The sequence below is a fragment of the Pelophylax lessonae genome (assembly GCF_965119305.1).
Source record: "Pelophylax lessonae genome assembly, chromosome: 5".
Lineage (NCBI taxonomy): Eukaryota > Metazoa > Chordata > Amphibia > Anura > Ranidae > Pelophylax > Pelophylax lessonae.
The window spans coordinates 468,983,099-469,007,820 of NC_138772.1; the positions used below are offsets into that span (position 1 = coordinate 468,983,099).

The 24,722-nt window shown below is 44.5% G+C and overlaps 1 protein-coding gene across 1 annotated transcript in view; it reads right to left on the reverse strand.

Annotated features, from left to right (window-relative positions):
- LOC309556556 (uncharacterized protein) overlaps positions 1-24,722 on the reverse strand; it is a 113,985-nt gene that overhangs the window by 83,468 nt on the left and 5,795 nt on the right. The window contains exons 3-7 of the mRNA XM_082259004.1: positions 17,674-17,826; positions 9,258-9,418; positions 8,768-8,941; positions 5,295-5,436; positions 580-767 (exon numbers count right to left, since the gene is read on the reverse strand). Of these exons, the coding sequence (XP_082115130.1) occupies positions 580-767; positions 5,295-5,436; positions 8,768-8,941; positions 9,258-9,418; positions 17,674-17,826 (818 nt within the window). The remainder of the gene's footprint in view (positions 1-579; positions 768-5,294; positions 5,437-8,767; positions 8,942-9,257; positions 9,419-17,673; positions 17,827-24,722) is intronic.

The following is a 24,722-nucleotide window of genomic DNA, read 5'->3' on the forward strand; positions in this document are numbered from 1 at the left end:
TTACCAGTTCAACCTAAAAAAAATTACAGCTTTTTTAGTCTCTACACACAGTGGGGTTGATTTTGTAAAACTGGAGAGTGCAAAATCTGGTGTAGTTCTGCATGGTACCCAGTCAGCTTCTAACTTCAGCTTATTCAATTAGGCTTTGACCATAAGCCCCCCATTTACATCGGCATGATTTGACATGCGATTTGACAGGTTGAATCACATGCCAAATTGCAGCCCTATTGCCAACAATGGGAGGGTCCCAATCGGTGTGACGCCAACTTTGCGGTGCTGCACTGATTTCCAAAAGAAGTTTCTGCATCTGTGCATTAAGCTTCACAGATGTCTTTGAAATGCAGCTTTGAAATTGTGCGAGTTCAGATGCACTCGCACGACTTCAAAGCCACGTTCATTGTGAACGAGGGCTAAAACCTAGAAGCTGGTTGGTTTCTGTGCAGAGCTGCACCAGATTTTGCACTCTCCAGTTTTATTAAATCAACCCCATTGTTCTACTGCTGGATAACATAGCTGGAATGTAAGAGGTTATACCACCTGCAAGTTTCCCCTTCTCCTTCACACGCCCTCAGTCTTTACCTTGGGGATTTCAAAACCTTGGATGTTGGTGTCTCTGTATGTCATATGGAGAAGAGCCATCGGCAGGATATTTCCATAGCGCTGGACCTCATGAATGACCGCATTGGTATATGGCATATTGGACTGGTCTTCTATTGTAGGCAGCCTATCCTTTCCAATCACACGGTCTATTTCTTTATGAACCTTTTCTGTTTCAAAAGGACATTACAAATCATTATTCAATATTCAGTTGTTAGTACATGTAATACCTTTACCCTATCTTCCTAGGTGTCCTGTACCACTATCTCCTTAACTCCTATCCAACTGCTGCGGCAGGCAGCCGCTCCCAGGCAAATCGGCGTACATGTACGGCGCTTGCTCCCGCTCCCGCTCACCAGCGGGGAAGCCAATGCATGTGTCAGGCGGCCACGATTTCCGCCTGACACAATCGGGGTAGGGCCAGCGGCGTGCTCCCGCCCCCGCTCATCAGCGGGGAAGCCGATGCATGTGTCAGGCGGCCCCGATTGCCGCCTAACACCCGCGATTGTTCATCGCTGAAAGAGAAGGACGGTCGGCTGTTGTTAACACAGCCGACCATCCTTCTCCCTGGGATAATCAAGGAGCCCCTGTGATCCTGCTATATAGGATCACATGTCTCTATGGTCATCTCAGAAGCCATGCCCCCCTACAGTTAGAATCACTCCCCTAGACTCACATTTAACCGCACAGGATTAACCCCTTCCCTGCCAATGGCGTTATTACAGTAACAGTGCATATTTTTAGCACTGATTACTGTAGTAATGTCACTGGTACCCAGTTAAGGGTCTGATCTGTCCGCCGCAATGTCGCAGTCCCGCAAAAAATCGCAGATCGCAGATCATTACTAGTAAAAAAAAAAGAACAATAAATATGACTTAAATCTTTCCCGTAGTTAGTAGACGTGATAACTTTTGCACAAACCATCAAAATACGCTTATTGCGATTTTTTTTTTTTTTACCAAAAATATGTAGCAGAAAACAAATTGGCCTAAAAGGTAAAGAAATTTAGATTTTTTTTATTTTTTTTTTAGAATGTTGTATAGCAGAATGTGAAAAATATTGTTTTTTTTTTTTTCAAAATTGTCGCTGTTTTTTTGTTTATAGCGCAAAAAATAAAAATCGCACAGGTGATCAAATAGCACCAAAAGAAAGCTCTATTTGTGGGAAAAAAAGGATATATATTTTTTTTGGGTACAGCGTCGCACGACCACGCAATTGTCCATTAAAGTAACACAGTGCCGAATCGCGAAATAGGGCCTGGTCAGGAAGGGGGTAAAATCTTCTGGGGCTGAAGTGGTTAATTACTATCCACCCCCAACATTCAACATTTTTCAGAGATTAGAGTGAAATTTATGCTCTTATAAAATGTTTTAAAGACTGACATCATAGTGTCAATAAAGTGGTTGTAAACCTCTCTAATCCCTCTGCTATTTACATAAATCACTTCTTCTAACAGTCTATGTAGACACCAAGCAACCCAAGGAGATAGCCCTGCCGTCTTCATCACACAGCAGGCGATTGACAGCCTCGGCCCTGCATGTTTCCCTATGAGACTGTGTAGAAGGGGGTGTGTCCATTCCCTCCACTCAGGTCTCAGATTGCACTCAGCTCTGTGCTCTATGCTGTGCAGCGTGTGAAATCAAATCTACACCCCTGCCCCCTAAAACTGAAAAATGCTGTGTAAATACTGTATTTGAACAGCTGTAGAGAAGAGAGGACTAAAGACTAGCAGGTACAATGTATAAAGGAGAATTTGTTTAATCTCTGTGTATTACCTAGCCCCTTCAGTGGGTAGATGTGAAGGTGTACAACCACTTTAAACTACAACACCTGTGAATCATTGTGCAGGTAATTCTACTGGGCACACATCCCTGATATCTTAATGCTGGATCCTACCGTTCGTGGTAATAGGCACAATAAAAGCACAATAAACCACCTATCAATAAACTTGTGGGAAAAAACAGTGCAGTGAATTCAGGAACACGTGCGCAGTAGGATCACATTCATGGAGACCATCTCGGGAGCGCCCCAAGGATTATGGCTACATTCCCTTATATAGTTGGACAGTGGAGAATTACCATAGCCACCCTCTTGCAGGAAGTCTCAACAGAGCAACTACAAAAAAGGATTTTGCAAATCTGGGGAAGGCCAACAACAAAAGGTACATTGTGGAATTAAGTGTACATAATGGCAAACGTATTTTATATGAAAAATTCAATTTTAGTGTCACTTCAATAGAGAATTATAGCCAAAGCTTTTTCTGACTATGCTTCTCCTATAAATCACAGGACGTCGCAGTCCAGGCTCTGAAAAGATCCTGACTAAATGGTCGGGATCCACCCAGAAGCTTGGACCAGCAGGATCAAAAAGGTGAAAACAAGTATTTTATTTTTAGATATTGTGCTTATAATACAGTGTGTTCTAGCAAACTTAAAGTGGTTGTTAGCCCCCGTTCACACCGGTGCGACCTGTCATGCGATTTGACAGATCCAAATTGCATGACAAGTCGCACCATATTTTCGGCAATGGAACTGTTCAAATAGGGGTGACTCTGACTTTGCGGTGTCGCGCCGAGTTGAAAAAACGGTTTCTGAACTATTTCTTGCAGTTTCAGGTGCGACTTGCATAGACATCTGTGAATTAAGTGGCACAGATGTCAGCCAAGTAGCACCTGAAATTGCACTGACCTGCTACTTTAAAATTGTGCTACTTCAAGTGAGGTAGCACGATTTCAAAGCAGCATCATTGTAAACCACGGCTAAAGCCTAAACATTTTTTACCTAAATGCATTCAGGTAAAAAATGTTTAGGTGTCAGCATTCCTACTCACCCCCTCCCCTTTTTACTTACCTGAGAACTCATTCGATCCAGCGCTGTGCACGTCTGATGCTCTTCTCTCCCTTCACTTCCTGAACTCACTGGCTTTGCTGGGGGACCAGGAGCTGTTGGCTCCCAATGCTGTCAATCAAAGCCAGTGACGAGGGAGTGGGGGGGCCGAGTCCTACTGTCTGTGTCAATGGACGCAGAAGATTAGCTCGGGTGCGAGCACGCACAAGTGCCCCCATGGGAAGCTGTTTCTCATGAAGGCCCTGGACAGAAGGGAGGGGCCAGGAGTGCTGGCGGGGAACCCGAAAAGAGGAGATTAGCGGCCACTCTGTGCAATTCTAAGGTGCAACTTGGATGTTAGGCCTCAGTATGCGGCCAGGCTGTGTAAAACTCTCACACATGTCTTATCTCCGTACTCAGGAGGAGGAGTAGCAGAATGTATTTTGGGGTGTAATTGCAAGTATGCATATGCTGTGTGTGAGAAATAACTTATGACAATTTTGTGTAAAAAAAAATATATATTATTTCTTAATTTTCCCAAGAATTGTGGAAAAAAATTAAAACTTGCCATTACTGTCCTGACATTTCAGGGCCTCAAAAAATTAGATAGACCGTCAGTGCATCGGGTGTGATAAATTTTTAATGATTGGCACTAGGGCTGAACGATATACGATGTGCACATCGACATCGTGCAGTGAACCTGAACGATAGTCACATCGTCAGACATGCGATAGTGTGGAAGGCAGAGAAGTGTGTCCTATCATTCACAGCGCTGCCTACGGGAAGGGGAGGGGGCACACAGGACATCTGCAGCCCGTCTCACTCGCAGCGATCATCCTCCTGTAACAGCAGACACCTCTCTCCCCACATCTCACTGAGCATCCCCTCCCCCTGCACATGTTTGGATGTAAACAGACAGGAGGAGGGGGGGAGATTTCACTGCCAGAGCCGTGCTGATGATCTGAGGTCTGTGCATTGTTATAGATACAGTGGAGGGGGCACACAGTAACCAGGAAGGGCAAGTAGCACACATGATGGGGGGGGGGGGGAGGCGGAGGAGGGCGCAAGAGGATATGTATTGGGAGAAGAGAGTACTTCTGCTAGTGGGGTGGGGGGGGTCCTCTTAACCTGTGATACTGATATCTGTGATACTTCCCACCCAGTTCCCTACAGTAACATTAACCCTGTATGGTACAATCAGAAGGCTGCAGTACTGCCCTACATCACCTTAACCCTGTATGGTCAGAAGGTTGCACAGTGCACAGTCAAAAGTGATTGGTTTGCTGTGCCACTGCTCATGGCACTCACCACTCAGTCACAGCCAACATTCCTCACTACTAAAAATGCGCAACGAAGAGGATCCGCTGCAAAAAAATATCGCAATATATATCGTGGAAAAAAAAATATCGCAATGTGATTTTTTTTCAATATCGTGCAGCCCTAATTGGCACTATAGCTTGTAGACACAATACCTTTCACACAGACTAAATAATATCCACTAACTTGGGTTATTTTTACCAAAGACATGTAGCAGTATACATTTTGGCCCAAATTTATGAACAAAAATTACTTATTTGCAAAATGTTATAATTGAAACTAAAAAGTGTGTTTTTTTTTTGTTTGTTTTTTTTTTCAAAATTTTCGTTCATTTTTTTTACTTATATTCCAAAAAATAACAAAACAGTGGTGATTAAATACCACCAAAAGAAAGCTCTATTTGTGTGAAAAAAATTATAAAAATGTTGATTGGGTACAGTTACATGACTGAGTAACTGTCATTCAAAGTGAAAGCTGAAAATTGGTCTGGGCAGGAAGGGGGTGAAAGTGCCCAGTATTAAAGTGGTTAACTAGGTAAAGGCAGTAAATACTCACCCTGGATGTGAGGGTGGTGCAGCATCATTAAAAGAGACCAGCGTAGTGTGTTAGAGGTTGTATCTGTGCCAGCTACAAAGAGATCCGCTATGATGTGCAGAAGAGTCATCTCAGTAAATGTGCTGTTGGGATTGTCCTTATTCTAGTAACAAATTTTAAAATGTACAAAAATAAAGCATGTATAGTGATATCTATTATTCTTATCCTTTTTTAAGAATTGCATTCACATATACACTCACCTGCCACTTAATTAGGTACACTGTGCTAGTACTGGGTTGGACCCTCTTTGCCTTCAGAACTGCCTTAATTCTTCATGGCATAGATTCAACAAGGCGTTTGAAACATTCCTCAGAGATTTCGGTCCATATTGACTTGGTACTCTATTGGATTGAGATCTGGTGACTGTGGATGCCATTGGAGGACAGTGACCTCATTGTCATGTTCAGGAAACCAGTGGTGAGATGATTTGGGCTTTGTGACATGGTGCATTATCCTGCTGGAAGGATCCATCAGAAGATGGGTACACTGTAGTCATAAAGGGATGGACATGGTCAGCAACAATACTCATGTAGGCCGTGGCATTTAAACGATGCTCAATTGGTACTAAGGGGGCCAAAGTGTGCCAAGAAAATATTCCCCACACCATTACACCACCATCACCAGCCTGAACCGTTGATACAAGGCAGGATGGATCCATGCTTTCATGTTGTTTATGCCAAAATCGGACTCTACCATCTGAATTTAGAATTGGAAATAATAGCATGTGGCACAGATGACTTTTATAGTGTTAACAAGTCACCAGTGAGTGCCAGACCAATTTGTTCCTACCATCTAAATGTGGCAGCTGAAATCGAGACTCATTAGACCAGGCAACATTTTTCCAATCTTCTATTGTCCAATTTTGGTGAGCCTGTGCAAATTGTAGCCTCAGTTTCCTGTTCTTATCTGAAAGCAGTGACACCAGGTGTGGTCTCCTGCTGCTGTAGCCCATCTTCTTCAAGGTTCGATGTGTTGAACGTTTAGAGATGGTATTCTGCATACCTTGGTTGTAACAAGTGGTAATCTGAGTTACTGTTGCCTTTCCATCATCTCCAAACAGTTTGCCCATTCTCCTCTGGCCTCAACAAGGCATTTTCCTCCACACAACTGCCGCTCACTGGATATTTTCTGTTTTTCGGACCATTCTCTGTAAACCCTAGAGATGGTTGTGAGTGAAAATCCCAGTAAATAAGCAGTTTTTAAAATTCTCAGACCAGCCCATCTGGTACCAACAACCATGCCACATTCAAAGTCACTTAAATCCCCTTTTTTTCCCATTCTGATGCTAAATTTGAACTTCAGCAAGTCGTCTTCACCATGCCTAAATGCACTGAGTTGCTGCCATGTGATAGGCTGATTAGCAATTTGTGTTACCAAGCAATTGAACAGGTGTACCTAATAAAAAGTGGCTGGTCATTGTATATTTTAATGAAAACATTTATTTTGTTTTATTCATATAAAAGTTTTAAGTAATGCTCTACATGAGATGATGGTAACCTTTACTGTGTGACTTCATCTAATTCAGATGACCATCTCAGTGGGGACCATGTTAGATAACTTTGGGTCTTCCTTGAGACATCCCAGCCCCAATGGGATATCATTTCATACCTCTTAAGGATAAAGTCCTTAAAATTGGGCAACAGTCACTTTAGAGAGTTTATTAGTAAGCAAACTTAGGAGAGGGAGTTAGTGCAAAGAATACCCAAAAACAACAAAAATGCAACTCCAGACTTCTCATCGTAGCCAATACAGGGACAAGGGCCTTTGAACCCAAACTGACAGTCTATACCACAGGTGTCAAACACAAGGCCCGCGGGACGAATCCAGCCCTCAAGGCCATTTCATGTGGCCCTTGCACCTCTCCTGCAGCTGCAGGAGAGCTCCAGCCCTTTTCTGGCCCTCCTCCAGACCCTGTACTTTTTGCTTTTCAGCAATGCCTACAGCTTCTTCCCAGCAGCAGCACAAGATAAGGGGGTGCACTGTAATGTAAGGGAGGGTGGGGGACTCAATTTCTGATGGTGGGGAGGCTCTTGACGTCTGATGTAAGGGTAGGGGATGCTCTGGACATCTAGTCTTACAGATACAACCGGCCCTTTTGAGGGCAATAATAATGCTGATGCGGCCGGCGATTAAATTGAGTTTGACACCCCTGGTCTATACTCTTCGGACTGAAAAATATCACAGGCAGCATAAGTACTTTTAGAAGGAGCGGATCTGACTTCCTGCAATGTCCACTGGCAGCAGCCTTTACCCAGCTTTCCAGTACACTCTCCAGCAGCGACGTTCTATCTCAAGATGCTACATACAGGCAGCCATCATCCTACTCCACTCCTCCTGGATGGAGCCTTCTCTTAGTCCCACCCTCCCTGGGCAGCAGGCCTGGGAAACAAAAGATCTCCAACATAGCCCCCTCTCCTGGCCATAGCCCAGGAGGAAAAGAAGGTCACTGTACATATTTATATCCTCCCCCAGCATGCACAACTGGCAATAAACCTCCAAGTGATTTGCCGGAGAGACATACATATTCATAACTCAGTACTATTGTATCTTCTGCCTCTTTAAGGAAGTATCTTCTGTCTCTATCTAGGAACACTCTCCTGCAACATGCAGAAGTAAACAATAGTCTAAAGCTAAAATACTTATTTATTACAGGTATTTATACTGTATAGTGCACACTATTTGCACAGCATTTTACATGTATATTGTACGCTCACACTGTTCCTACCCTCAAAGAGCTTACAATCTAAAGTGTCTAATTCATTTTTATACATACACATATTAGGACCAACGTATTTGGTGTGTGGGAGGAAACCCATGCACGCACAGGGAGAACATGCAATCCCATGCAGGTAGTCCCATAGTTGGGATTTTAACTGACAGCCCGAGTGATACTAGGAAAAAGTGCTAACCACTTAGCTACCCAAAATACCGATAATACTTGTATACATTTATGCTAAACAATGCAGATGGACAAATTTCCTGCTGCAGGCTATTGTATTCCGACAGCCAGAGGCGCCAGTCATCAGAACAGCAGAACACTGCCTGCATCGGATTGGATGTAGGCACTGTTTAGCCAAAAATTAACAAGTCTAACAATTTTTTCCACCTGGCTCCTTTTAAAAAAAAAAAAACACCAATGGAGGAAATTCTTCAGATTCCACAAGAATCATCAGAAATTGCTGCATAAAAAATATTTCCACATAACTCTTCAATTGTAGCACTGGGCAGGATTCATTGTAATTTACTATACACCAGGTTGTCATAGAGGGAAGTTAGCCAGCACTGGCGATAGCATATCCAGATGTGTATATTTACTTCAATGGAACGTTTGAAACAAACATAAAAGGTTTTCCCTTTATCCTATCATGAGGCAAAGCAGTATGAGAAAAGACAAAATATGATAAAGAAAAATATTTCAGAAGAATCCTCCTTACTTTTTCCATCTCTTCAAAAAAGGCATCAATAAAATCTCTCCTGATGCTGGGATCCCAGGTGTCTTTGTGTTTCTGGATGATGTCTTCCAAGAAGCCTAGATAAGTACATATTACTTGGAAAAGCTTCTGATGGGGTCCAGGGACCTTCATCAGCCAAGGGAAGAGTTTGTAGAACTACAAAAGAAAAAATCAACAGGCTTATTTTTCATTGCTCTTCATAACAATACAAATATGGGGGTTGAGTCCGCCCCTTTTATAGTCAATTGTAACAGTTCCTCATACACAAATTACCCTTATTACTTGTTGATACACTTATGAACGCAGGATCACAATATAAGCCTATGAATAGTTTAAATACTATGATTGGCTATCTGCTGTTAACAAGTTACACGTTAAAGATGCAAAATAGTTGGTGCATGGTTGGTTCATTAGGTCTGTTTATTCACATATATGACAGCAATGCAGACACAGACTATACACGAATGGCTACCTGAGTAATAGGTTTTGATGCCAGTTCAAATGACTCTCTTAGCAGGTGGATCATCCTCTGGAATGATGCGTCGCTATAATCAAATCGGTCTCCAAATATTATGGAGCAGATAACATTGCTGACTGCATTATTAAGCAATACATATGGGTCAAAAGGATGCCCTGAAGAGATATAATAGTAAAGATTATGGTAGCATTATTCAAAAAATCAAACTTAGATACCAATAAAAATGAAAGCAAAGCTAGTATAAAGGTTTGTCCATGGTATTTAGATTCTAGAAAACATTTAGCCAGGCCTTGACCCAGGAATAAAATGGATAAGCGCAGGGCATACATGAAAGGGTGGTAGGGGAACCTTAATATGTGGGGTTAATTGTGTAATAACTGGCAAAGTTATAGTGTTTACTGGGTTGGCTGAAGAGATGGGGTGCTGGGGAGGAGTGTAGGAGCATAGTTTGCAGGCAGGGGTGTGACAGAGTTGGAGAATTGAAACCATCAGATGAACGCCTTCCCTCCCTTTTTTGTTTGGTTACTTTGGGTTGGTGGTAGTTTGCAGCAGACGTTTGGCGGTTTGGGGACCTTGAAAGGGTGGAAAATCTGGTGTTTTGGGAAAAAGGTGGGGAACCATCGTTGGTATGATGCCCTCTAATTGGTGGCCCAACAACAGTAACCAGGTCATGGTAGACCTGTAATGTGTCTGAGTTCAGCTGGGATTGCCCCCGAGGTGGTGTCTTGCGGCTGGGGGACATATCTTAGTTAGTGGGTGCCACAGAAACAATGTTTCAGTAATATGGTATAAAATGGGGGTATTGCTGCGCTAAAAAATTATTACAGTAAAAAAGTATTAAATAATACATGAACAATTCACATCAGCTAAAAGCTTATAAATTCTGAGTACAGCTGCCAACACCTGATCCTAAATTAGAAATTACAGATCACGGGAAAAATGTAGAGGTGAATGGTGTAGCGCTTGTAATATTAAAAAATGAACTCCACAGTCCATATACAGATAAATAATGACATTGGATGGAAATCAAGTCTTTTCCAGAAAAACGTGCTCCCAAAAGTATTGCCAAGTACTTCACACTCCAACAGCTCAGTGTATAGAGACCACCACCAAGAGAAAAGATGGCCCCTTACCGCAATATATCGATCCCCACTACAGAGATCAAATCCAGCTCATAACACACATCAATAGAACCCTTGCAGACAGTACCCGGCTTGTAGCGATATCCACATCAACTCCGCTCGATGTAGGCACAGGTAGAGGTGCATGTGTGAAGAAAGGGAACAACTCCCATAGTGAAGTACAGTAGTGAATAATTTTATTGATGCACTAGCTTAAAAATTGGCAACTCACATTTCGTAGCAAATCATACAGCATATCTCTCTCAAGGATCGCCTTCGGGACCTGGTTTCCAACCTAGAAAATGGCCGCTGCGTCCCCTCGTGTGTCCCAGCGTGGCGTGCCGCAGGCTCCTCCTACGCATTTCGTCAGTAAGTGATGTCGTCAGGGGGTGTGGCCTGCGGTAAACCAATCTCTTTTATGTGCTGGATGGGACGGAAGAGGCGGAACTTCATACAATGGCCCGAGACCGGAAGCCGAGCATATGCACTCCAACCACCGGAACTACCGGGTCAAGATGTCACTACTCCATATCCTGGTACCAGTCTTTTGCGTACCAGCTCCCCGGAAACATGCGTTCCAACGACCGGAACCAGTATATCAAAAGAACCGATAATATCCAAGACCGAGTGCCAGTCATTGATAAACCAGCACCCCGGATATAAACCGAAAGATATTGGATATATAATAATATGGCATATGTGATCAATTGATTAACACAATGGGAATGCCATAAACGTCACATGAAAACATGACACGGCAAATCACCCCATGCATGGCCTATATCGGAACCAATGGGAATATATGGAAATCTCTTGGCTTCCACTGCGTCCATACAGACCATACATGTATAGCCATATAGTGCTGTAATACACAAAGATGGCAACACCACAGAGGACCCACTACAGAATGCAGGGCCATCCTCCGGCCACGAAAACAGGCCCCAAAGGCTATCTACTAAATACAGTGCCAATTATAAGAACCAAACAACAGAATTACATAATAACACATAAAGACAACAAAAAAGTTAGAAATGTTTTTGGGCATCAATTGTTAAAACAAGAAGATACAATACACCCCAGACTCATAAATGGTCTTAAAACTGCTATTTAGTAACCAAAGTTAGTGGCAATGATAAATAATCAAAACATGGGACATCAAAAGGACACATCAATTAGGCATTATTAATGAACGCGTTGATGTCCCAATCGATGTTTAACCCGTGGGGGGCATACGTTTTCAATCGGTAAATCCAGCTGGTTTCCAGCTGGGAAACACCCCTTGTGCGATTGTCACCCCTCCAACTGCCAGAAAATTTATCAATACCCAGAAAGACAGTGCCTTTCGGGTCTCCCCCATGGCAAAGATCATAATGCCGCGAGACACTGTGCTTCGGGAATTTTTTGATGATATTTGCCACATGTTCCTGTAGACGCACATGTAGCATGCGAATCGGCGGGGATGAGGACGTGGATGGGGTAGAGGTAGGGGAAGAGGCAGGGGGAGTTCAGCCTCTTTACAAAGAGGGAACTTTCCGGCCTCCGAGAACAGATTCCTACCTCTGCAAGATGGTTTTGAGGGTGGGACCCAGTATATCACCTCACACCCACAAGAAAGTGACTTTACACCTCCCTTTCGGCCTGGGGGACCCTACTATCAGAATAGGGAGGAACAATGGACTCGCAACCCACAGAGTTACTACCCCCCCCCCAAAGATCACGCTCCAATCCACCTGGGGGGTATGGACCTTACAGGCCATCCAATACACCTTTTCAGGAGGGTACCCCAAGGAGCAAAAGGCAGAAAGAAGGAAGAGAGGGACTAGAGGGGGGAGGAGGGTCCGCAATAAAAAGAAGGCGGCATTGAAGGACCAGGGATTATTTAATTTAAGCACAGCTTCCCTCTCTCGAGGAGAAGTATGTGCTTAATCATGGTCTGAGATATGCTCCTCCCCGACCTCTTAGCAAGTTTGACACGTTTATAGACCTGCATAAGTATGTGCGGAAAATGAGCATAAAGAGGCATTTCATGGGGAATCCAATTGTCTCCAGGTTGGAATACAATATGGGAGTGAAAGCCACACCATTTTCAAATGCTTCACTCTTTAATCCTCCAGGTCCCTTGGCTCCTTCCCTGACGGTGTTTCGGGATTTGGTTGCCAAGGACCTGGATAAACTGAGCCTTAAAAATGCGCACCAGACTAGTATGTTTAAACGAGGGATGCGCTCTCTAAAACGAGAGGATATAATTGTGAGGCCAGCAGATAAGGGGGGAGGGATAGTTATTTTGGACACCTCGGCCTATAATAGGGAGATGGACAGGCTGCTGTCCGATAGGGAGACCTATATCCCTCTTAGGGGTAATCCAACTGTGGCCTACAAAAAGGAGCTTATTGCATTAGTGGATGAAGGGTTTGAAAGAAAGCTCTTGACTAAGAAGGAGAAATCCTTTTTAGTACCATCGGCCCCAAGGGTGCCTATTATGTACTACCTGCCCAAGGTGCATAAAGATGCGGTGAACCCACCCGGGAGGCCAATCATTAGTGGCATTGATTCAGGCACCTCCCGGGTGGGTAAATACATTGACTTCTTTTTTCAGCCACTGGTAATGAGAACACCCTCCTTTCTGAGAGACTCTATGCAGGTGATAAACATTCTCAAAGACATAGTGTGGAGGGATAGCTATATTCTAGCTACAACAAAGAAAATGGCCTCTGCCCCCACCTATAACTGGCCTTCATAGCAAAGAACACATGGAAGGGCAACGCACATGAAACAAACAAAGATAAAATTCCCAGTTCAATTTGCCAACCAGTCTGCTTACCAACCAAATTGGCCTGTCTAACAGTTTGCGTCAATACAGGGGTTTAGTTAGCACACATTTGCAAACGCATGTGAAAGCTGCAGGGCCACGTCAAGGCTCCCTGTTACCTGCAGTCCTAACTCTAATGAATTTTAAAGAGTCTCCACAGTGGGAGCACATGCAAGCTAATGGATAGATAGGGGGCAGGTGAGCCTGGAGGTGGCCCATCCCTCCTGAAAGGTAATTGGGGGCATAATGGAAGCCCAGCTGATAGTATTACAGCAAAGGCACCCAGTATGTCCACTCACCAGTACACATATACAACAAAGAAAATACTATCAGCTGGGCTTCCATTATGCCCCCAATTACCTTTCAGGAGGGATGGGCCACCTCCAGGCTCACCTGCCCCCTATCTATCCATTAGCTTGCATGTGCTCCCACTGTGGAGACTCTTTAAAATTCATTAGAGTTAGGACTGCAGGTAACAGGGAGCCTTGACGTGGCCCTGCAGCTTTCACATGCGTTTGCAAATGTGTGCTAACTAAACCCCTGTATTGACGCAAACTGTTAGACAGGCCAATTTGGTTGGTAAGCAGACTGGTTGGCAAATTGAACTGGGAATTTTATCTTTGTTTGTTTCATGTGCGTTGCCCTTCCATGTGTTCTTTGCTATGAAGGCCAGTTATAGGTGGGGGCAGAGGCCATTTTCTTTGTTGTATATGTGTACTGGTGAGTGGACATACTGGGTGCCTTTGCTGTAATACTATCAGCTGGGCTTCCATTATGCCCCCAATTACCTTTCAGGAGGGATGGGCCACCTCCAGGCTCACCTGCCCCCTATCTATCCATTAGCTTGCATGTGCTCCCACTGTGGAGACTCTTTAAAATTCATTAGAGTTAGGACTGCAGGTAACAGGGAGCCTTGACGTGGCCCTGCAGCTTTCACATGCGTTTGCAAATGTGTGCTAACTAAACCCCTGTATTGACGCAAACTGTTAGACAGGCCAATTTGGTTGGTAAGCAGACTGGTTGGCAAATTGAACTGGGAATTTTATCTTTGTTTGTTTCATATATTCTAGCTACTGCCGATGTCTCGTCACTCTACACGATGATTTCACATCGGCATGGGAGGGAAGCTGTTGAGCACTTTTTGGGACAAAGTAGTATGTTGAGTTTTCAGTGCCAATACATTTTGACCCTGCTTGACTATGCTATGGCCCACAACTTCTTTTGGTTTAGGGGCACCTTCTACAGACAAAATAAGGGTGTGGCCATGGGCGCGAAATTCGCGCCAAGTATGGCCAATTTATTCATGGTCAAGTGGGAGGAGGATGTCATCGGTGACGTTCCGAGACCAGAGGTTGTCCTCTGGCGGAGGTACATCGATGACATCCTCCTCTTATGGGATGGCGATTTTGAATCTTTAGATTCATTCATCTCAGAGCTCAATACCAATGATAGGGGCATTAGGCTTACCCATGAAAAGCAGCAGCTCTGAGATCCATTTTTTGGATCTCAGGATCAGGGTGGCGGGTAATGCCCTAGAAACCTCTGCCTTTTTCAAAGAGACTGACAGGAACTGATTTATTGACACATCCAGCTGCCATCATGTGGCGTGGCTTAAATCCGTTCCTGTCAGTCAGTTCCTCAGACTGAAGAGGAATTGCTCTAGGAGATCTGATTTCTTGCGGGAGGCAGGCACCCTAAAATCCAAGTTTTTGGAGAAAGGGTACAAGGAGGAGGACCTCGAGAGGGCCCTTGTGCAGGCCGATAACCGTAATAGGGAAGATCTGTTGCAACCAAGAGTGCGGAATGGAAATGGGGATTTTCAGTATGCCTTTTTTTCCTCATATTCCATCCAGCACTTCTCGGTCAAAAAAATCATCCGCAAGCATTGGCACGTCTTGAAGAATGACAGTATATTGGGATCTGTGTTGCCGGTAGCCCCTAAGATTATTTTTAGGGGTGTGCCCCCTTTGCGGCTACAAGTAGCTCCTAATATCATAGATCCGCCTAAAACTGTTTCATTCTTCCAACAAAGAGGGGGTTTTTACCCCTGTAGACGCTGTGCCATTTGCAAAATTAATGCTTGTAGGACTAGAAGAGTTGAGTTATTTTTCTCCAACTCTACTCAACAAGACGTAAAAATTAAGCCGTTTATCACATGTACCACGCGGCATGTGGTCTACCTGTTACGCTGCCCTTGTGGCCACGAATATGTGGGCCGCACGATTCGCATGCTACATGTGCGTCTACAGGAACATGTGGCAAATATAATCAAAAAATTCCCGAAGCACAGTGTCTCGCGGAATTATGATCTTTGCCATGGGGGAGACCCGAAAGGCACTGTCTTTCTGGGTATTGATACATTTTCTGGCAGTTGGAGGGGTGACAATCGCACAAAGGGTGTTTCCCAGCTGGAAACCAGCTGGATTTACTGATTGAAAACGTATCCCCCCGCGGGTTAAACCTCCATTGGGACATCAACGCATTCATTAATAATGCCTAATTGATGTGTCCTTTTGATGTCCCATGTTTTGATTATTTATCATTGCCACTAACTTCGGTTACTAAATAGCAGTTTTAAGACCATTTATGAGTCTGGGGTGTATTGTATCTTATTGTTTTAACAATTGATGCCCAAAAACTTTTTTAACTTTTTTGTTGTCTTTATGTGTTATTATGTAATTCTGTTGTTTGGTTCTTATAATTGGCACTGTATTTAGTAGATAGCCTTTGGGGCCTGTTTTCTTGGCCGGAGGATGGCCCTGCGTTCTGTAGTGGGTCCTCTGTGGTGTTGCCATCTTTGTGTATTACAGCACTATATGGCTATACATGTATGGTCTGTATGGACGCAGTGGAAGCCAAGAGATTTCCATATATTCCCATTGGTTCCGATATAGGCCATGCATGGGGTGATTTGCCGTGTCATGTTTTCATGTGACGTTTATGGCATTCCCATTGTGTTAATCAATTGATCACATATGCCATATTATTATATATCCCATATCTTTCGGTTTATATCCGGGGTGCTGGTTTATCAATGGCACTCGGTCTTGGATATTATCGGTTCTTTTGATATACTGGTTCCGGTCATTGGAACGCATGTTTCCAGGGAGCTGGTACGCAAAAGACTGGTACCAGGATATGGAGTAGTGACATCTTGACCCGTTGGTTGGAGCGCATATGCTCGGCTTCCGGTCTCGGGTCATTGTATGAAGTTCCGCCTCTTCCGTCCCGTCCAGCGCATAAAAGAGACTGGTTTACCACAGGCCACACCCCCTGACGACGTCACTTACTGATGAAACGCGTAGGAGGAGCCTGCGGCACGCCACGCTGGGACACACGAGGGGACGCGGCGGCCATTTTCTAGGTTGGAAACCAGGTCCCGAAGGCGATCCTTGAGAGAGATATGCTGTATGATTTGCTACGAAATGTGAGTTGCCAATTTTTAAGCTAGTGCATCAATAAAATTATTCACTACTGTACTTCACTATGGGAGTTGTTCCCTTTCTTCACACATGCACCTCTACCTGTGCCTACATCGAGCGGAGTTGATGTGGATATCGCTACAAGCCGGGTACTGTCTGCAAGGGTTCTATTGATGTGTGTTATGAGCTGGATTTGATCTCTGTAGTGGGGATCGATATATTGCGGTAAGGGGCCATCTTTTCTCTTGGCGGTGGTCTCTATACACTGAGCTGTTGGAGTGTGAAGTACTTGGCAATACTTTTGGGAGCACGTTTTTCTGGAAAAGACTTGATTTCCATCCAATGTCATTATTTATCTGTATATGGACTGTGGAGTTCATTTTTTAATATTACAAGCGCTACATCATTCACCTCTTCAGTAATATGGTACCTTCAAGGACTTCCAACCCAAGTCGACCTGTATTGTTATGTTGTGTTACTTATTTGTATGTTGTTTATAATGAAATGCCTTATGGCCATTTAATTCCACTTTGAGTAAAGAGGTTTTATTTTTTGGGTAGTGGGAGATAGAGCTTGGGAGGCAGGCCAGGGGTCATTGATAATTGGTGACCTCTTATATAACTTAGTCATGCTAATGCAAGCTTGTTCTGTATTTATTAGAGCATTGAAATAAGTGTCTGCAGGCTTGCTCACTCCCAAGTATTTTCTCATGTGCTTAGAATGTGCATCCAAACTCTAACCCAATTCACTATACTATACAAATGTGTGTTATTTCCTCAAATAGTCATTATTTTCAACCATGTGGCTGTTACATCTTTTTTTAATGGGTATAGTGAGGACATCCTATAAATCTATTAATCACACTGAACCTGCACATAAAAAATGCAGGTCATTCATAAAAGTATTTAACACTCTATAGTGTGAATATGCTTCACAGAATTCCACTATATTCATAACAATATATCCCCTGTGCATTGTAACCTGTTCTTTAAATATTACATTGTTACCCCAGAAGAAAATATTGGATGCTGTACAACACCTCACATGCAGGATCTTACCTTCTTCATCCTTAAAAGCAGAGCAGAGGTAGCTGGCCTCCTCCCGTACACGCTCTTCAATAGATTTTTTCCCCATCCCAAAATTTCTCAAAGTATAAAGAGCAAATCGTCTTTGTTCTTTCCATTGATGACCGTATCTGTTGAATGCGATTCCTACACCAGAAAAAAACAGGTTTACCACGATTGCTAACATATAAAAAGTGAATTAAATTTATGTAACCTGGACTGTAGCTGATAACTGCTGCTGAACCTCTTCCTTTGTTGCTGCTTTATTATCCTTCTGCAGTGAGGACAGGGTTAAACTGAATATTCATTAATTCAGAAGCGCAGCAGCCATCTTCAAGGAGACTACTTTACAATGCCCATCTATGGAGTGTCTCCAGTGCAGGGGGCATTTGGGGGGGGGGGGGGGGGGTTGTGCTATCTTGAAATTTCAGGGCCTCTGAAACTATGACAGGTAGTGGAGGTAAAATAAACAATTTACGCCATTAGAAAACCTGAAGGAGGTGATTGGCTTTTGGGGTTCTGTACACAGCTAGGCTCCCAAGAAGTTTCACACATGTGGTATCCCTGTACTCAGGAGAAGCAGCAGAATGTATTTTGGGGTGTCATTTCACATATACCAATGGTATGCGTGAGCAAAATATCATTTGTAAAAGCAGTCTAGCGGCTAATTATCTGCTAGGATCGCTTTTACATGTAAGCCGACCGCTGGCTGTAAAAAACAATACCAAGATGATGCCTAAATCTGCAGGCATCATCCTGGTATAACCACTCAAAGTCCAGCAACGTACCAGTACATTGCTGGTCCTTGTTTGGCATATAGTGTAGGGTTTTTTTTTTTTCATGAAGCCTGTGGGCTGAATGAAAAAAAGAGAACCTAACCGAAATCTCCGCAAGAAAATTGTGTAGTACACCCACCATTAGCCGCCCAAAACATCCAAACCCACTTTCTAATGATGGGTATACATGACAAAATTCCATGTATACCTAATGTTTTTTTAACTGCGGTGGTGAAAGCACCTCCTACAGCGCTGCCATCAGAGATTTCCATATATGCTGAGCGCAAATGCTGTTTGTGTCAGAATTTATAAAATCTGTGTGGCAGCTGATGAGTGTACCTGCAAGGCAAACTGGTTAACAATAGAATGAAAAATAATAACAAAGTACAGTAAAAGTACAGTAGGAAGAGTAGAAGTAGAAGAGCAGAGTAAGAACAGAAAAATAACTCAAATGTCAACTATTTTTGACTTTTTTATTTTATATTTTTTTTATAATTTCTTTTGTAACTTTTTGTAATTTTTTTTTGTAATTTTAATTTTTTACTCTTTTTTTTTCAACTGCAACTTTCCAGGTTAGGGTCTCTCAAAATGTCGATAGCCATCGAACATCTTCCGAGACCCTGTGTTAGTGTGCCATAAACTGTGTCGTGCTGTACCCTACGCTAATACACATGTGCCAATTTGTAATTCAAGCAAGTGACTAAAAAGTGGCAAGCTTGTATAAAAATTGTCCACGTACAAATGGTACCCCTTTCCGAATAAGGGTGACACCAAGTCCCAAACTATCTTGCCGCTGCTCCCTATGTAGTCTGGGCAGTTGGGGGGCTCCACAGTGCTATCTTTTCCCTCATAAACCCGGAAACTAACTGTATAGCTGTGGTCCTGTCACACAGCTTATACAGCTTGACCCCGTATCTGGCATGCTTGCTGGGGAGATACTGCTTCATAGCAAGGTGGCCAGTAAACTTAATCAGGGACTCATCAACCCAGACAACTTGTGGGGGGTAAACAAGGCTTCACACCGCTGATTGAATTGGTTTACGAGGGTCCGAAGTTTGTTGAGCCGGTCATATTCAGGGTCTCCCCGAGGACGACAGATTTCATTGTCGTTAAAGTGCATGAACCGCAGAATTTGCTCGTATCTCGCCCTGGACATGGAAGCAGAGAACACGTGAATTGGGTTAGTGGAGCCATATAGCCGCAACTCACTCTTTTTGGTTATGCCCATGTTGAAGGAAAGGCCCAGAAAGGTTTTAAACTCAGAAACCGTTATAGGTTTCCAGCCGAATGGTCTGGCAAGGACCAAATTTGGGTTGGCGGCGATGAATTGACCAGCCTTCAAATTGCTTTGGTCCACAATAGATCTGAAAAAGATCTTCTGTGAAAAACAGCTCAAAAAAATTCAGGGGAGAAAAATTGGCTGTTTCCACGTGGATTCCAGGTTGGGCAGTGAATGGGGGAAGTACGGGCGCTGTAGTATCATTGGGCTGCCAATTAGGATATGCCAGTGCATCAGGGAGGGCACTATGGGCTCTACGGGCCTGTCTTCAAACTTGCGTTGGCTGCGGGCCACTACTTGTGCTAGTCACCACACCAGCTTGAACTGCACTTATGGGACTCGCCACATCACCAAGTGATACTGCAGTGCTGGTTGTTCTAGGTCCAGGGTGTACTAGGCCGCTGGTGCTTGCCAGTTCACCAGAAGATTGAGCGGCACTAGTACCGAAACTCTGCTCCATATGAGCACCCTGCAATTCCTGCACCTCAGTAACTCCAGAATAGGGTCGGGTACGCCTGATCTTAACAGGGACCCATCCGTTGTCAGAGCTATCTGTCAGGGAGCCACTGCTCTCTTCAGGTTCGTATACTGACCCTGATTCTGCCAGTGAGGCTTCCCCATTGCTCTCATCTGACATGGTCAGTATACTGTAGGCCTCTGACTCACAGGTAAAAAAGCACCTGGTTGTCAAGGACTATTTCAACCACTACCAAAAAAAACTGCTAGTGCTAGCAGGGATCAGGCCTGACTCTGCTAACACAGCGGTTTTGTGTGTTTTGTGTTTTTTGGAAGTGACAGTAATCAAATGATTACTGCACTTGCCTGGGTCGGGTGGGGTGGGGTGGGGTGGGCTGGGCAGAGGGGTTAAACGCAGATGCTGGCAGGAATCAGTGCTGATCGTGCAAACACCGCGTTTTGGGAACACTAAACTATGGGGACTCTAGTATAGTTATGATCAGATCAGATATTGATCTGTTCAAACACTATACTAGTAATGGAGGTGTATGTGTGTGTATGTGTGTGTGTATGTGTGTGTATGTGGTAATCAAGGGGTTAACTAATATTTTTAACTATGTGCCGGGTATCTGCGCTGTCCTAAACTGACACTAACGCTAACTAATGTCACCTGTGACACTAATAATAGTGATCAGAAAAAAAACTGTACACTATAAAAGTGACACTGTGACAGGGCAATGAATGGGTTAACTGGGGGTGATCAGGGGGTTAAATCTTTATTGGGGGGGTGGCGGGGACCCTAAACCTACTTGGGACAGAAATTAACTCGCTAGCGCTAACTGAAGTCACAATCACACTATCACAGAAATAGAGAAAAACACTATATTACCTGTATATAGTGTACAATGTGACAGGGGGGAAGTGGTTAACTGGGGGTGATCAGGGGGGGATCAGGGGGTTAAATCTTTATTGGGGTGGTGGCGGGTATTCTAAGCCTAAAATAAAAGGTCGCAAGCGCTAAACCAAGTCACAAGTCACACTAATACAGAAATATAGGCAAATGCTATATACTGTATACAGTGTGCGATGTGACAGGGGGTGTAGAGGTTAACTGGGGGGGGCGGTGATGGGGGGTAAATGTGCCTATCTACGTGTGGGTGGGTGTGCTTGGTGCAGTACTCACAGTTTTGATCCTCTCTCTCCTCTCGATGAATCCAAAAAGGATTTTAGGAGGAGAGAGCGGGTCATTTCTGTGCCTGTGTTTACATTACACAGGCACAGGTCAGTTTCTGATTGGGCAGGACCAATCAACAGGTCCAGGCCAAAAATCATTGGCCTGGACCTTATGACTGATCGGTTCTGAACCCAATCAGACCATCAGCGGGGCCAAGGGCGCGCGGGAGAGCGCCCCAGAGCGGCACGAGCAAGCAACGTAGGACTACGTCGCTTTGCCCAGCAGCGGCTGAGTGCCGCAGTAAATGTACGGTGGGCGGGGCTGAACTGGTTAACAGACTTACAATTTAACACTGCCACAAATTTGTGGGAAGTTATCCTTGCTATCTGGGTTTGTTATAGCAATTTGGGACTGACTTTATATAATGTTGTTGAGTAAAGGCAATTCAATTCTCTTAATTACTGATAGTCAGAATGCTGCAGGTGGTTAACCATATCTCTCAAAATAATGCATTTTTCTTATTGGTTGATTGTATAAGACCCCTTTCACACAGGCGGACCGTTCAGATCCGCCTGTCCGTTTTTTTGGCGGATCTGAACGGTCCCCCCATGCATCTCTATGGGGCATCGGATATCAGCGGAGACTGTCCGCTGACACCCGATCCGATCCGTCAAATCTGGACGGATGGAAACCCTATTTTCCATCCATCCAGCGGATCGGATCGGATCGGATGAGAAAGGACCGATGGGGCTCTGACAGTTGTGTCTCTGCACACAGTGCGGAGAACAGCTGTCATTCTCCTGCTCAGCGGGGGCTCGGCGGATCGATCTCCCGCTGAGACAAACAGAGTCGGTCCGACGGACATCCTGTGTGAAAGAGCCCTAAGTAAACTTGCTAATCTTCTCTTCATTCAGGCTATGCTTCACCTAATAAATATTTTAAACATAACAGGTTGTGTGAGTAAGTGCTGGGTGAGTGAGGTGTCTTATCTTCAGGTGGGCAGAGAAATTACAAAACAACTCTAATCCCAGATGCCTTTACCCCCTTCCTGTCCAGGCCAATTTTCAGATTTCAGCACTGTGACACTTTAAATGACAATTGCGCGGTCATGCAATGATCTACCCAAATAAAAAAAAATAAAAAAAATTCACACAAATAGAGCTTTCTTTTGGTAGTATTTAATCACTGCTGGGTTTTTTATTTTTTGCTAAAAAAAAAAATTGTTTTACTGGCATCACTGATGGGCACTGATTGGTGTCACTGATGGGCACAGAGTTGCATCACTGCTGGGCACTGCTGGGGCAAAATCCTTGTACAGGTCTCCCCTGCAAGCAGATGCTGCTGATTGGCTCTCCTCGCCTCACACCCAGTGTCAGTGTGAGGCGAGGAGAGCCAATAAACAGCACTTCCGTGTTTACATGTGATCGGCTGTGATTGGACACAGCCGATCACATGGATAAAGAGGCCCCCAAGTAAACATTCCCATACACACACTCCTAAACTTTGTGGACAGCCTTCCCAGAAGAGTTGAAGCTGTTATAGCTGCAAATGGTGGGCCAACTCAATATTGAACCCTACGGACTAATACTGGGATGCCATTAAAGTTCATGTGGGTATAAAGGCAGGCATCCCAATACTTTTGACAATGTAGTGTATCTTAACAAATTGTCACTAGAGTTCCTACAAGAAAGCCAAAAACTGACTCGCCAACACCTACCTAAAACCCAAACATGAGTTTTAAGTGGATCTTTATATATCTATCACGATGATCTAGCTGATGGCTTAATAGCTAGCTATGCAAAAACAATTTCTCCCCATCATTCTTTTAATCTGTCTGTATCTCACTGGGGAGATTCCCCTTCACTTCCTATCCTAGAGACACAGCAGAAAGTAGGGAGAAATGTCTCCAAAAACTGTTCTGTCACCTCTGTTCCTGTGACAATTCTAATATTTTGGATTTCCTATCACTTTGCATACCAATAACCAGTGGCGGCCCGTGCATAGCGGGCGCCAGGGCGCTGCCCCCCTACCCCTAAAAAAAAAGAAAAAAAATGGGGGCGGTGCCGGTGCGTGAGTCAGTCACTCACCGTCACTGCCGCTCGGAGGACGAGGGAGAAGCCGCTCTCCTTCCCGCCGCCGCCGCCGCAGAGAGGACGGACTGGATCGAGGAGGGAAGAACCCGCCGCCGCCAGGTAAGTGCATTAAATTGAAGGGAGAACGCACGCTGCACTCTGCATTGATTGGGGGACAATGCTGTGGGCACTCTGCATTTATTGGGGTACATTGCTGTGGCACTCTGCATTTATTGGGGTACATTGCTGTGGCACTCTGCATTTATTGGGGTACAATGCTGTGGGCACTCTGCATTGATTGGGGGACAATGCTGTGGGCACTCTGCATTGATTGGGGGACAATGCTGTGGGCACTCTGCATTTATTGGGGTACAATGCTGTGGCGCTCTGCATTTATTGGGGGACAATGCTGTGGCACTCTGCAATCATTGGGGTACAATGCTGTGGGCACTCTGCATTTATTGGGGTACAATGCTGTGGCACTCTGCAATCATTGGGGTACAATTCTGTGGCACTCTGCAATCATTGGGGTACAATTCTGTGGCGCTCTGCATTTATTGGGGTACAATGCTGAGGTGCTCTGTATTTATTGGGGTACAATGCTGTGGCGCTCTGCATTTATTGGGGTACAATGCTGTGGGCACTCTGCATTTATTGGGGTACAATGCTGTGAGCACTCTGCAATCATTGGAGTACAATGCTGTGGGCACTCTGCATTTATTGGGGTACAATGCTGTGGGCACTCTGCAATCCTTGGGGTACAATGCTGTGGCACTTTGCAATCATTGGGGTACAATGCTGTGGCACTTTGCAATCATTGGGGTACAATGCTGTGGCACTCTGCAATCATTGGGGTACAATTCTGTGGCACTCTGTAATCATTGGGGTACAATTCTGTGGCACTCTGCAATCATTGGGGTACAATGCTGTGGGCACTCTGCAATCATTGGGGTACAATGCTGTGGGCACTCTGCAATCATTGGGGTACAATGCTGTGGGCACTCTGCAATCATTGGGGTACAATTCTGTGGCACTCTGCAATCATTGGGGTACAATGCTGTGGCACTCTGCAATCATTGGGGGACAATGCTGTGGGCACTCTGCAATCATTGGGGACAGTGCTGTGGCGCTCTGCAGTGATTGGGGACAATGCTGTGGCGCTCTGAATTGAAAGGGGCATGCACGCTGAACTCTGCATTGTGGGGGCACAGCACAGTGTTCATTGCATTGAAGGGGGCACAGCACAGTGTTCATTGCATTGAAGGGGGCACAGCACAGTGTTCATT